The sequence below is a fragment of the Anabrus simplex genome, chromosome 4 (genome assembly GCF_040414725.1).
Source record: "Anabrus simplex isolate iqAnaSimp1 chromosome 4, ASM4041472v1, whole genome shotgun sequence".
NCBI classification, from domain to species: domain Eukaryota; kingdom Metazoa; phylum Arthropoda; class Insecta; order Orthoptera; family Tettigoniidae; genus Anabrus; species Anabrus simplex.
Genome location: NC_090268.1, coordinates 18,947,544 through 18,962,707, shown reverse-complemented (window position 1 = coordinate 18,962,707; position 15,164 = coordinate 18,947,544). Strand labels below are relative to the sequence as shown.

General features: G+C 37.4%; 1 protein-coding gene across 1 annotated transcript in view; it reads left to right on the top strand.

Annotated features, from left to right (window-relative positions):
- stj (straightjacket) overlaps nt 1-15,164 on the top strand; it is a 303,422-nt gene that overhangs the window by 263,799 nt on the left and 24,459 nt on the right. The window contains exon 27 of the mRNA XM_068227342.1: nt 11,551-11,824. Within this exon, the coding sequence (XP_068083443.1) occupies nt 11,551-11,824 (274 nt within the window). The remainder of the gene's footprint in view (nt 1-11,550; nt 11,825-15,164) is intronic.

The window sequence follows — 15,164 nt, the reverse complement described above, 5'->3', positions numbered from 1 at the left end:
CTTGTCGAGCTGAATACCGGACCTGTGAAGATTACAAGATTATATTGTGCATCTACAGAATGGTGTGTTAATGAAGCTATGTAATATAGAGAGAAACTTTCAAAGGTGGTTAAATGAAGAAGTTATATCATGTTCAAGATCATGCTTCCACATCTCTGCACAGTATTTAAAATACAATTTACCGTTGGTCTTTTATAGCTATTGTTGAGAGTTAAGGAGAATTTCCTGTTGTGTATGTTTATCAGGAACTCAAGGGAGACTTCATTAATTAGTCGGAACATAGAAAGAATGATGAACTCTTCTCAGAAGAACTCTTAAGGTTTCACCTTACTTTTTCCTACCTGCTGGCTCTTTAGAAATATGTGCGCGTGCGTCTTGTATTCAGGAATCATTCAAGGCAAATATTTTCGCACTGCAAGTTGTGTGGTTAAACTTATTTTTAATATGTATAATTTTGGCTTTCTCAACGATGCATTTGTTTCTACATTCGTCCCTGCTTTTATCTCCTCGTAAGATGTGTATTGTTTAATGTAACACCTTGTGTAAAAAATTGGGTTAAATGAAGGAGTTATATTATATTCAAGATCATCCTTTCACGTCTCTGCACAATATTTAAAAATGAAATTTACCGTGGTCTTTATAGCTATTGTTGAAAGTGAAGGAGGATTTCCTGTTGTGCATGTTTATCAAGAACTCAAGGGAGACTTCATTAGTTAGTCGGAACATAAAAAATGATGAACTCTTCTCAGAAGAACTCTTATGGTTTCACATTACTTTTTCCTGCCTGCTGGCTCTTCAGAAATGTATGCGCGTGTGTTTTGTATTCATGAATCATTTAAGACGAATATTTTCGCACTACAAGATGTGTGGTTAAGGTTATTTTTAATATGTATAACTTTCCCTGTTTTCATCTCCTTGTAAGATATGTATTGTTTAATTTCCTGTTGTGTATGTTTATCAGGAACTCAAGGGAGACTTCATTAGTTAGTCAGATCATAGAAAGAATCATGATCTCTTCTCAGAAGAACTCTTAAGGTTTCACCTTACTTTTCCCTGCCTGCTGGCTCTTTAGAAGTGTGTGCGCGCGCGCGTTTTGTATTCAGGAATCATTCAAGGCAAATATTTTCGCACTGCAAGTTATGTGGTTAAGCTTATTTTTAATATGTATAACTTGCCTTCTCAACGATGCATGTGTTTCTACATTCGTCCCTGTTTTCATCTCCTCGTAAGATGTGTATTATTTAATGCAACACCTTGTATTAAAAAACTGGGTTATATGAAGGAGTTATATCATGTTCAAAATCATGCTTTCACGTCTCTGCACAATATTTAAAATAAAAATTTTACCATTGGTCTTTAGAGCTATTGTTGAGAGTGAAGGAGAATTTCCTGTTATGTATGTTTATCAGGAACTCAAGGGAGACTTCATTAGTTAGTCGGAACATAGAAAAAATGAGGAACTCTTCTCAGAAGAACTCTGAAGGTTTCACTTTACTTTGTCCTGCCTGCTGGCTCTCCAGAAATGTGTGCGCGTGTTTTTTTAATTTTTTTTATTCAGGAATCATTCAAGAAGAACACTTTCGCACTGCAAGATATGTGGTTAAGGTTATTTTTAATATGTATAACTTTTGTTTTCTCAATGATTCATTTGTTTCTATATTCGTCCCTGTTTTTATCTCCTTATAAGATGTGTATTGTTTAATGTAACGCCTTGTGTAATATAAACGCCTACATCTTGCCTATTTCCCACATTTTGGCTGATGATGACGCAAACACAGCGTCGAAACTAGTTCCAAGTGCAAATACATGTTATAAATAAATATAACATTTTGTATTGAAAAGGTGGACCGTTTTAAGTTTTTCCTAACATCCTTTCTCAGTTCAATACGGACAAAATGAAATTCGTATGTTTAAATAGTAAACTGTAAGTAATCTAGTGGAACCCATCAATGAAGTTCTAATCTGTAATGGAAAAAAAATGAGGTTGTATGAGAAACATGGGTTGATAAGTAAAAAGTGTGGAATGGTTGTGAAGAAATCTTAAACTTATGGTGTGCAATAGGTGGTTGTCCTCTCTAATGGCCTGGCCTTCTCAAAGTAATGGTCCTGTTCGCGTGATCGAGTCTATTGTTGGTTAGGCTGTGTTTGCTAGGATGGAAGGAGCGGAGGGGGAAGGGGAGGTGCAGGGCTGGTTTGAGGAAGGGAGGGGTGGTGAGTGGGGGAGATGGAGGTGGGGTTTGTTTGTGTTATGGAAATTCTGACAAATGTATGGAATGAATGTTTCAAGTAGAATGTTCTTTTCCTCGCTGACTTCATTTGAATTGTGAGTGGGGTTCATAAACTGATCTAAATCGATGTGGATGCTCTCGAGAACGTTGAGCAAGGTGCCTTTTTGCTCATAATGCAAGATCTTCAGGTCTTTATCTACTGAAGTGTATTCATGGCTGGATGCTTTATGATGTTCACTCATAGCTGAAAAACGATTATATTTGAGAGTGTTACGATGTTCGGCGTATCTTATGATAAAATTGCTGCCTGTTTGACCTCTGTAGCTGGAATTACAGGATTGGCACTTTAATCTGTAAACTCCAGAGTTCAAATATTTGTTGTTGATGTTGCTATTGTTATTGTTGACAGTGTGTGGATTTTTTGCTCTGCATATTGATGTAAATATTGTATATTTGTGCTAATTTTGTTTCCGTCGAGGCTCTCTTTTGTTTGTTTTTCATTTGCTATTTCATAATGTTTTTTAGCATTTTTTCAACTTATATTATGTAAATTATTCCAACCCCCCTAATTTTTTCACTGAAGATGGCTCAAGCAAGCCGAAACATGTTTGAATTTGTTTGCTCCGTCTAATGACGGAATATATGATGTATTGAATAGGAGGATACTCTCATTTTTCACCATTGTAAAGTGAAAACCGTCAATACGGAATGATTCTAATATCTTGTAATAATATCTGCTTTACCAGCAGATGGTTGAACCAGCCCATGTTGCAACTGAGTGTACTACTGTGTGGTATATCTTTGTTTTAAGGTGGTGAGGCATTCTTGTGTCACAGAGTACACCCGTGACTTCTCTGCACCACACCAGGTTGCATTTATCCTCGCTTGCACCTCATCACTGCTGTCTTTGTGTAGTTAAGACCCAAGGTACCTGAAGCCTTCAGTCTTACCCAGCTTTTCTTGCATCGATTTGGATGGTGCCAATCTTTGGGCAACTTTCCAGGTATTCTGTCTTCTTTGTGTTGGAGTTCTGTTTTGATTTGCACCGGCAAACAATATACTGATCTAAATCGATGTGGATGCTCTCGAGAACGTTGAGCAAGGTGCCTTTTTGCTCATAATGCAAGATCTTCAGGTCTTTATCTATTGAAGTGTATTCATGGCTGGATGCTTTATGATGTTCACTCATAGCTGAAAAACGATTATATTTGAGAGTGTTACGAGGTTGAGTCATTAGTCATGGCAACTATTTTTTTTCTCGCGAACTGGAGACAACACGGAAAATCTAAGATATGCATTTGGAAACGTACGGTATGTACTTGCATATGATGCCACTAGATGGTGTACATAAACAACAGTGTGGGTCTAAGCATACCCCCAGGTTCAGTGTGTGAGTGAGAGCGTCACAAAATGTAAGTCAACAAGCAGGAGCAACGATCGTATATTAAAATAGCAGTTCTCCACTGCAGAAATGCACGCCAATGCCAGAGCTGCGGGAAGCATTAGGTGCACATGCCATGCCCTATAGAACAGTGGCGTCCAGATCTTTTGGACAACGCCATACTCCAACTCGATAATGCGACAGCTCACACAGCAGCCATCATTCAGCGTCGCTTACAACGATGGGGATGGGACGTTCTTCCACATCCGCCTTATTCGCCTGATCTCAGCCCATGTGACTATGATCTAATCCCCAAAGTCAAGAAGCCCTTACATGGACAATGGTTTGCTAACAAAGAGGACATCCTAACAGCATCTCGGAGAGAGGTGTCACACGTTAGCGATACACATGCAGCGAATGGTATTCAGTGCCTGCCCCACCGCTGGCAACACACAATGGAAACCTTGGGTGATTATTTTGAAGGTCTGTAACCAGTGGAGACCTGTCCTTTGTATGTAGTCTTGTGTATTTGCTGTCTATGCCATTATAAAACAATGTTTACCAATGGCCTGGGTTCTGTCGCTTTCCTACGAGAATCTCCTGCAGTCAGAATTTGTCTTCAATCAATCACTACTGACCTGCATTTAGGGCAGTCGCCCAGGTGGCAGATTCCTTATCTGTTGTTTTCCTAGTCTTTTCTTAAATGATTGCAAAGAAATTGGAAATTTATTGAATATCTCCCTTAGTAAGTTATTCCAATCCCTAACTCCCCTTCCTATAAACGAATATTTGCCCCAATTTGTCCTCTTGAATTCTAACTTTATCTTCATATTGTGATCTTTCCTACTTTTAAAGAAACCATCCAAACTTATTCGTCTACTGATGTCATTCCACGCCATCTCTCCACCGACAGCTCGGAACATACCACTTACACGTTATAATTCTCATGTTAGGTCCGTATTGAAATGTACGTAAATACAAAGTATGTTACAAGTGTTATTATTTTTTATATCCACCTATTCAATACAAAGAGATCTTTTTAGAAATTAAATATTATTATAAAATGTTAAGGGACATGTTTCGCCCATATTAAGGGCATCATCAGTCTCAAACTCAAACCTGTATGGTGAAAATGTAGGTGTCTGTCCAAACATACAAATTGTTAGAATGTCCTTGGCTAAAATTGCAGTATCAAGCTGCATGTCAAAAGTTCAATAATTATAATAGTTATAATAATATTTAATTTCTAAAAAGATCTCTTTGTATTGAATAGGTGGATATAAAAAATAATAACACTTGTAACATACTTTGTATTTACATACCACTTAGTCGAGTAGCTCATCTCCTTTCTCCCAAGTCTTCCCAGCCTAAACTTTGCAACATTTTTGTAACGCTACTCTTTTGTCAGAAATCGCCCAGAACAAATTGAGTTGCGTTTCTTTGGATTTTTTCCAGTTCCTGAATCAAGTAATCCTGGTGAGGGTCCCATACACTGGAACCATACTCTAGTTGGGGTCTCCAAACCAAACCAAACCCTATGGCACTACAGCCCTTGAAGGGCCTTGGCCTACCAAGCGACCGCTGCTCAGCCCGAAGGCCTGCAGATTACGAGCTGTTGTGTGGTCAGCACAACGAATCCTCTCGGCCGTTAGTCTTGGCTTTCTAGACAGGGGTTGGGGTCTCACCAGAGACAAATATGCTCTCTCCTTTACATCCTTACTACAACCCCTAAATACTCGCATAACCATGTGCAGAGATCTGCACCCTTTATTTACAATCATATTTATGTGATTACCTCAATGAAGATCTTTCCTTATATTAATACCTAGGTATTTCCAATGATTCCCGAAGGGAACTTTCACCCCATCAACGCAGTAATTAAAACTGAGAGGACTTTTCCTATTTTTGAAACTCACAACCTGACTTTTATCCCCGTTTATCATCATACCATTGCCTACTGTCCATCCCACAATATTATCGAGGTCATTTTGCAGTTGCTCATAATCTTGTAACTTATTTATTACTCTGTACAGAATAACATCATCTGCAAAAAGCCTTATCTCTAATTCCACTTCTTTACACATATCATTGATATATATAAGAAAACATAAAGGTCCAATAATACTGCCTTGAGGAATTCCCCTCTTAATTATTACAGGGACAGGTAAAGCTTTACCTAATCTAATTCTCTGAGTTCTATTTTCTAGAAACAGAGCCACCCATTCGGTCACTCTTTTGTCAAGTCAAGTCTTTTGTCATTTTTGCCAGTAGTCTCCCATGATCTACCCTATCAAATGCCTTAGACAGGTCAATAGCGATACAGTCCAATTGACCTCCTGAATCCAGGATATCTGCTATATCTTGCTGGAATCCTACAAGTTGGGCTTCAGTGGAATAACCTTTCCTAAAACCAAACTGCCTTCTCTCAAACCAGTTATTAATTTTGCAAACATGTCTTATATAATCAGAAAGAATGCTTTCCCAAAGCTTACGTGCAATGCCTGTCAAACTGACTGGCCTGTAATTTTCAGCTTTATGTCTATCACCCTTTCCTTTATATACGGGGGCTACTATAGCAACTCTCCATTCATTTGGTAAAGTTCCTTCATACAAACAATAATCAAACAAGTACTTCAGATATGGTACCATATCCCAACCTTCAGGCATTATGCATGAGTACATGCCCTATATTTCCAAATTCATATCTTAGATTCTCCTGTTCACGAGGGGAAAAAAATAGTTGCCATGACTCGACCCTCGTATCATTTGTGTTACAGAGAGTCCAAGTAACACTCCTTTGTAGGTCCTAAGTGATATTGTTCACAGGGAAACTCTCCAAGATGCCAACTGCACAGCATACTGGACTGCTGGTGGTCACTCATAGCATCCTGATCCAATTGATGAGCACTTCAGGCTCACCATTGATCATGAAGTGTATACCACATCAGTTGATGCGGAACACAGTCGAAGGCCTTCTCGAGGTCAAGGAAAGCGATGTGGAGTGGTTATTTTTTTCCTTCCGGTGCTTCTCCATTAGCATTCAGGCTGCTATATCCCAACAATATCCATACCTTTGATGGAGCCACACTAGTTGGTGCTAATTTTAGTGATACCGTGCAGGCATCGATGGAGAATTCTAATTGATAATCTTAACCGTAATGGTCAATAGTAAGTTAATCCATATTGACATTAAAAGCTGCAGATCCATTTACCATTTCTTTACCTAATCGTTGACAAACCAGCAATACATAAAAAACCACGTTTTTATTCCTATTAATCTGAGAACAGAGAATGTCTTAAAAGCTCATTTTCAATTTATATGATGTCTTTAGCATTTTGCTTTCATAAATAAAATTATTGTATGAATATTTTCCAAGAAAGAAGCAAAGAACACTACGTATGTTGGGTATTCAGCCCTAAGGCTGGTTGGCTCCTGAACAGCTCCGCCATCAGCCGTCATAGATGGCCTAGGCATCATTGAAGAGGCGTTCTAGGGAAATGAGGAGTGAGGTAGTTTCCCGTTGCTTTCCTCACCGGGCCAGAAGTTGCTATTACAGATCAGTCTGCCAAGCCCACTGAAATGCATACACCAACCGACCCTATGAGCAACATTTTCACACCATTCATAGCAGGGACTGGCTGCAGAAGGAATAGCATTACTAGCATTGCTCATACCTCAGTCACTTTCATATTGTCAAAGCCAGAGATAGATCAATGAAAGTAACAAAATTACTCTAGCCCATACCAGAAGACATAGTGCACTGTAAACACTAGGTCCTGCCAGCAAAGGCAAAAAGAACACTAGCTAACATGATTTCAGATTTGTTTTTTTATTGAGATAATTGAAACAAGATATAACCTCCCTAATACTATAAGAAATGTTTATTATAATACGTTCTGAGATTTGTAATGGTAGTTTAAGCTGCTGAGGAAGAAAATGTTGGTTCTTGAAACATGTTAAGTGTATTGAAATTGTAATAAATGTCATATTAGTGTTGAGAAGGTGGACATTCATATTTAGTTGACCTTTTAACGTGGTAGGTGAAGAATTCTCTCAAAGATCTTTAATCTATGTGACAAAAGATTGATTCAGTGATAACTAGAGCATTCAGCCAGATCACCTTTATTCTTGATGATTGTGACAGTGATCCTCTGATGGAGATATGAGCAGAAACTAACATGGGATTGAGAAATCCAGTCAACCAGTCAATTTCAGCTCCTTGTAGTTCCTACAGTTTCAAAAAGTCTGCTGATAGGTCAATCTGGTCCTGAGGATTTTTGGGTTTCCGTGTATTTGTCCGCAGAGGTGACCTCTTCAGCTGTGATGTGGGGGAATCATGTCTATAACTAATGTTGTATTAACTGTATATTTGTTCCTGTGCATTGTGTAGGAGGAGGTTGGGTATGCATTAATAAATTTCTGTATTAGAATAATTTGGAAAGTATAGCTTTATGGGCATTAGTGGTTGTTCCAGTATAGTTGTAAGATTGAGTGTACTTGAGGGGCATGATATTTAAATGACATCATTACTGGCTTATCACCAGAGTGGCTATGATTAAAATCCTGGCCAAAGCATGGAGAATTCTTTTTTAACATTTTCAACACTACCATGTTTTAAAATGGACCCTGGCAATGAACTGGGTCTTTTTTCATGAATTTGAATACATTATTACAAAACAGAAAAACATAGCACATACCTCATTTTTGTATCATATGAAGGTGTCAGCCAACCAAAATGAAGATGTTAGTCAGGAAGTACATATCTAAAGTAATTTAATTATACTAGTCCTGTGAAAAACATAAAAAAACTTTCACATTCAAGTAATACCAATAAGCCTGCTCAGATAATAAATGTGGCTACTTAAGCCACAAATAAACACAATTACATTTGAAATACAAAATTTACCTATTTAGGAATAGTTTGTTTTGGTATGATAGTCCTGAAAACATTGCGGTACGCACAGTTCAACCTCACACTCCTTGCATCACCATCTACTTTCTTTTCACGGTAGAGCTGAATCATCAGCCTATGTATCTTTGTCTAAACGAGAAAATAAGCCCAAATTTCTGGAGAGGTGAAGTATTTTTATCATTTGTATTTGGAGTGAAATAATGCAGCTAGAAAATTGCATTTGAAAGTGACATAACAAATAAAAATCTTGCCTGAACTATCACTTCATAAGCAGAGTCTTTATCACTGTCATCTATTTCCGAACCTGCTACTCCCAATAAAATATCAAAGGTATCGCTGTCATTAAGCCAGTGTGAGGACATGTTTCTACAGTAACACAGCTGACAGCGCAACAGATTTGACACGCTCAGCACCCGGTACATCATGGTCATGGCAAGAAGAAACTACCCTTTTTAATCATTTCAGTTTGTATTTCCACACAACTGCTGCTTCCTAGTCGAGACTTGATAAACTACTGCCTCCAAGCAAGGGATGGGATATGTGCATGCGTGGAAATTGCACTCGTATGGTATACAGGCGCCGTCCACAACCAGGATAGCAGTGCACCCATATCCCGTACGGGCATTGTGTTCAAAGTATTAAGTGAAACATAACATTGTTATGGTTCGGATTCAACATAAAACTGAAGATCAGCTTTGAATTAGTTTATTTAAAATTTCTCTTTGACTATGTCATAAATAATAATGTAATACCAAAGGAATGGAAGGAATCTATAATAATAACAATTTATAAAGGAAAGGGTGATAAAAGGAAACCAGAGAATTACAGACCAATCAGCCTCACCAGTATAGTTTGTAAAATACTGGAGAGTTTAATATCAAAGTACATCAGAGGGATATGTGATGATAAAAATTGGTTCATGAGGAGCCAGTATGGATTTAGAAAGAAATTTTCTTGTGAGGCACAACAGGTGGGATTTCAGCAAGACATATCAGATCAATTGGATTCAGGAGGTCAGTTAGATTGCATAGCCATAAATCTTTCCAAAGCCTTTGATAGAGTGGAACATGGAATATTATTAAAGAAATTGGAGGGGATAGAATTGGACGTAAGGGTTACACGTTGGATAAAAACATTTCTAAATTCAAGGGTTCAGAAATTCAAAGTAGGTAATAATATATTGCAGGAAGAGAAAGTCTGGAAGGGAATTGCACAGGGTAGTATAATCGGTCCGTTACTTTTCTTAATATATGCAAATGATTTAGGGAACAATATAACATCAAAAGATTGTATGCAGATGACATAATTGTTTATAGGGAAATAAACAACATTGAGGATTGTTCAGAATTACAAAGGGACCTTGAAAGTATCCAACAATGGGTTGAAGAAAATAATATGAAGGTTAATGGAGGCAAATCAACTGTTACAACTTTTACAAACAGGAGCTTTAAAACTGAATTTGAATATACTTTGGATGAGGTAGTTATCCCAAAAGATGGCAAGTGCAAATACTTAGGTGTGAGATTTGAATGTAATTTGCACTGGAAGGGTCATGTTGATGACATTGTTGGTAAAGCATACAGATTGTTACATGTCATAATGAGGCTACTTAAAGGATGCAACAAAGAGTTAAAAGAAAAAAAGTTACTTGAGTATGGTTCGTCCGTTATTGGAATATGCAAACAGTGTTTGGGATCCTCACCAAGAATACCTAATAAAAGAAATAGATAGTGTGCAGAGGAAAGCAGCAAGATTTGTAACAGGGGATTTCAGGAGAAAGAGTAGTGTATCAGAAATGTTAAAGGAACTTGGGTGGGAAACTTTAAGTGAGAGAAGGGAGAAAACTAGTCTTATAGGATTATATAGAGCCTATACAGGAGAAGAAGCATGGGGAGATATCCGTGAGAGGCTTCAGTTGGAAAATAATTATATCGGCAGGACTGACCACAAATATAAAATTAGAAGGAATTTTAGCAGAAGCGATTGGGGTAAATTTTCATTCATTGGGAAGGGTGTGAAGGAGTGGAACAGTTTACCAGCGGTAGTGTTTGATCCTTTTCCAAAATCTGTACAGATATTCAAGAAGAGAATAAACAGCAATAGAGAAAATAAATGAAGTGTTAGAGGGCATTCGACCAGTGCAGGTTATTGTAAATAAAATTTAAAAAATGTGCGTGAATAAATTAATTCCATACCCTGGTCTAAGGAGTTTGGACAGCCCAAGTAGGGGACTGCCTGTAGGGGTGAAGTACAGTGGGGACTTTGAGGGCCCTGAGACCGCTACGGTAGCTGTGAAGGCCCTTCAGGAACTCTGAAAAGTGGTGGCAAAAGGGGCTCTGGTTAAGACACAGCAGGTCGTTATGCTACTTAGGTTCCAGAATGGGTAAATAATAATAATAATAATAATAATAATAATAATAATAATAATAATAATAATAATAATAATAATAATAATAATAAACAAGTACATAAATGCAATGTAAATTTTAATCTTATACCAGTTGTATAGTATCATTTGAAGTAATTCCACATACTGTATATCAGTTGACTATATTTGTAAATAGTACAGGAGATATTATAAGTAGAATTTTTTAAACAATATAAATTTATTAAGGATGAGCTGTGTGTTTAATAGAAAAAATTGTTAGCGTAAATTGTATAATAGTGTATTATAGGAAAATTTTCTTCTCTTGTTAATTTAATATTCAGTGCTTGACAATAATGTATTTTAGTGTACCATTTGCCACCGAGGTAGACACCTCATTTGCAAATAAAGATAATTTGATTTGATTTATCAGCTTTGGGCATTTATGTGAACGTATCTTTAATAGTTGGTGAGTAAAATCAAGATAGATGTGTAATATCTAATTATATTGAAAAGTTAGACAGTGGAAAATGATCACTGAAAACCACTTCCAGGTGAAATTTGGTTTCAGGGAATATGCGTTGTTCAGTGTAGATATTCATCTGATTTCATCTATATCCCCTTTTAAAATACTTCCTGTATTAATTAATTATTTTGTTTTAGAAACAGATACAATAATCTCGTCTAGTGATGAAGAAATCAGCGAGGATGAGGAAGAGGAGGGAGGACAAGAAGAGGAGGTACACGAAGAAGATGATGATCTCACTCTCACAGATTTTGGCTTTGACAACAGCAAGGCAACTGAGAGACAGTATGAGAAGATGACAATTAACAGGACTCGCCCTCAGCCATGTGACAAGATCGTAGACCTTTACCAGATGAGACCGGCTGAGATTGGAGAGTCTCACAGTCACATGAGTTCGTCATGGTGTAATCGGTAAGTAGTTAGGGAAGATCACGAAAGTAAATGTAAAAGCTCTTTCAAATGATTGTGTACCCAATGGTGTACCTAATATTTTGTTGTAGGGAGCATACCATCTAAATTTTAAACATTTGTTTTGTGGACTTTTATCACCAGAGCAACTTATTGTACTACTGTGCTGTTTTGTGATTCATGGATGTTAAGAATGTTAGTCTTTACAGAAGAACTCCCCATAGCTCAGGTAGGAGCTTGTTAGGCCTTGACTTCTCATGACTTTCTAATTACTACTTGACTTATTGAATTTTTTTCCACATTCTCACTGTTAGAAATCTAACATTCAACCACATCACTTAATCAGATCTGTAATGCCAGTCAACTTCAAGAAAAATCAACCACAAAATTACTTAATGTACCAATAAATACATCATCTAAAATCTGAAAAGAAAAAAAAAACAGATCAAAAACAGTGGTTATTTGCTGATTTCTTTCATCATTGGTTTACAAAGGAAATTTATAATAATTCATCATTGGTTGTAAATCTGGAATAGAGAACTTTGAAACATAGATCATCGAACCATCAACAGACATTAAATACTTGACTGTGATATTTTGAAAATGGCATTGTTATTTGACTGTATGGGATTGATAAATTAAAAACATTTTTCTACCATGTTAAAATTACCAGGTGTATGCATAAGTCTTTTGTGGTTTCACTAAGAGATGGCACCAGTGAACAGTACGCAGCGTATGAATTTGACACATACCTCAGTTTGTTCGCCTGATATTAACCAACCAACACCCACAAACTGAGTCCGCCAAACACTAGCATCTGTGTTGTATCGTTCAGTGATCATGTCGACATTTGTGCTTGAAAAAGAACATTTGTGGTACGCATTGCTTTTCTTACTTAATCAAAATAAAAACTCTGCAGAAAGTCATCGTTTGCTGATAGAAACCTATGGTGAACATGCTCCATCGATTAGAACATGTGAGACATGATTTTGACAATTTAAACGTGGTGATTTCAATGTGAAAGACAGTGCACGCTCTGGTAGACCATAAAAGTACGAAGACGGGCTTTTGCAGGCATTACTGGATGATGACCCAACTCAAACTCAACACTGTCGGCAACAAACGATTAATGTAAATCATGCATTGATCGAAAGATGACCGTAATGGGCCAGAAGACATGGCAAAGTGATTTTGTTACATGACAATGCGCCGTCACACACAGCAAAACCAGTGAAAGACACCTTGAAATTGCTTGGATGGGACATCCTTCCGGACCTGCTATACTCCCCCAACCTGGTGCCATCTATCACCTCTTCACATCAATGGGGCACACACTCGCAGAACAGCACTTCAGCAATTTCGAGGAAGTAGAAAAATGGCTCGACGAATGGTTTGCCACAAAAGACAAGCAGTTTTTCTGGCATGATTTTCATAACTTACCTGAGAGATGCGTGAAGTGTGTAGAAGCTGATGGCCAATATTTTGAATAAACAAAAAATCAATTTCCCTTGAAAATTATGAGTTTTCTTTACCACAAAAACCGGCAAAAACTTACGCATACACCCGGTAATCATTCAGACATAAGATTGACTGGAGAAAGAATTCTAAGTATTCTTGCTGAGTGAAGAGAGGGTAGGACTTACAGCTACAAAGTGACATTCAGAATGGACACACATCCCAAGTCAATTGCTCTTTCAATAGTCCTCAGTTTTAATTTTTCCAGCTTCATCTTTCTTTCTTTCTTTCTTTCTTTCTTTCTTTCTTAAGAGTACACTAGTGGCAAAAAATATGAACATACATTGTTTCTTTAAACTAAAGCTCCATCAGTATCACTTTCCTTCTCCCCATCAGATTGGAATGCTTTGGATTTTTCAGTTACAGAGATTTGGAACGTTTCCATATCATACATGCTTTCTTTCTGATAATGGTATGTCTATCACTATATTTTCAGAACTTTATACAATCACCTATGTGATTCATCAAGCAATCTATGGAGAACATCATTTCCTGGCCCTTCTGGTCTCTGTCCTGTTCTTGGGTACCAAGTTAACACTGACTTATGCAGTTGCAGTTTGTCGAACACATTCTCACTTTCTCCTCTACCAAGGCTCATAGATGGATATCTTTACTAGCTTCTTCTTGAATGTTTTATGTTGAAGTGATTGAGTCCATCATTCATCAGTGTTACTTACACAATTGTCTTCAAGTAAACTGCATATTCTAGAGATATTGCTGCAGATATTGCTATACACGTCTAACGTAACATTTACCCATAAAATTCAGTGGCTGTTATCCGATTTTCGGCAGAAATTTGTTATACCTGTTCCCAAAAAAGCCGGTGCTGACAAATGGGAAAATCACCACAACATTAGTTTAGTATCTCATGCTTGCAAAATTTTAACACATATTATTTACAGAAGATGGAGTTAGTAGTACAAAAGATGAAGATGGGAAAACCAACAGGGATGGATCAAATCAGTGTGGAAATACAACCATTACATACGAACAGGTCCAGCAGCCTTTATCATTAATCTCCTGTAATGATAAAGGCTGCTGGACCTGTTGGTATGTAATGGTTGTACTGACTATGTGGAAACACAAATGTGTACCAGGAAACTGGAAAAAAGGGATAATAATACCAGTGTTTAAGAAAGGGGATAAGAAAGTTTGTGGTAACTATAGAGGAATCACACTTATATCGCAGGTAGTTAAATTACTGGAAAGGATATTAGAAAGAAGAATGAGAAGAAAGATTGAAGGAGAGTTACAAGAGGAACAATATGGCTTCAGGAGTGGAAGATCTACATTGGACCCAATCTTTAGCATGAGATAGCTGATGGAGAACTGGGAATATGGAAAGGATCTGGTCATGACTTTCATAGATATAGAAAAGGCATATGATACTGTATCCAGAGAGAAGGTTTGGGAAACCATGGTTAAAAAGAGACTCGGAAGAGAAATGTTAGAAATGGTGCAAGCAATGTACAACAACTGTGTTAGCAGAGTACTGACCCCAGTTGGAAAGACAGAATGGTTTAGGAATAAAACTGGACTAAGTCAGGGGAATGTGCTGTCACCTCTTTTGTTTACTAAGGTCATGGACAAAATTGTAAAGGAAACAAAGGAAGCCTATGGAGATGAAGATATGAAGTGATGGTGTGATCTGCAGAAAGGACAGCAAAGAACTACAATAACAACAACAACAACAACAACAGCAACTAGATGTACTGAACGAAAAAATTGAGAAATATGGCATGAAAATCAGTACAGAGAAAAGCAAGACTATGGTGATGTCAAGAGGGGAAAGGCAAGGAAAGGGCACTGTGAAAATTGGAAGTCAGAG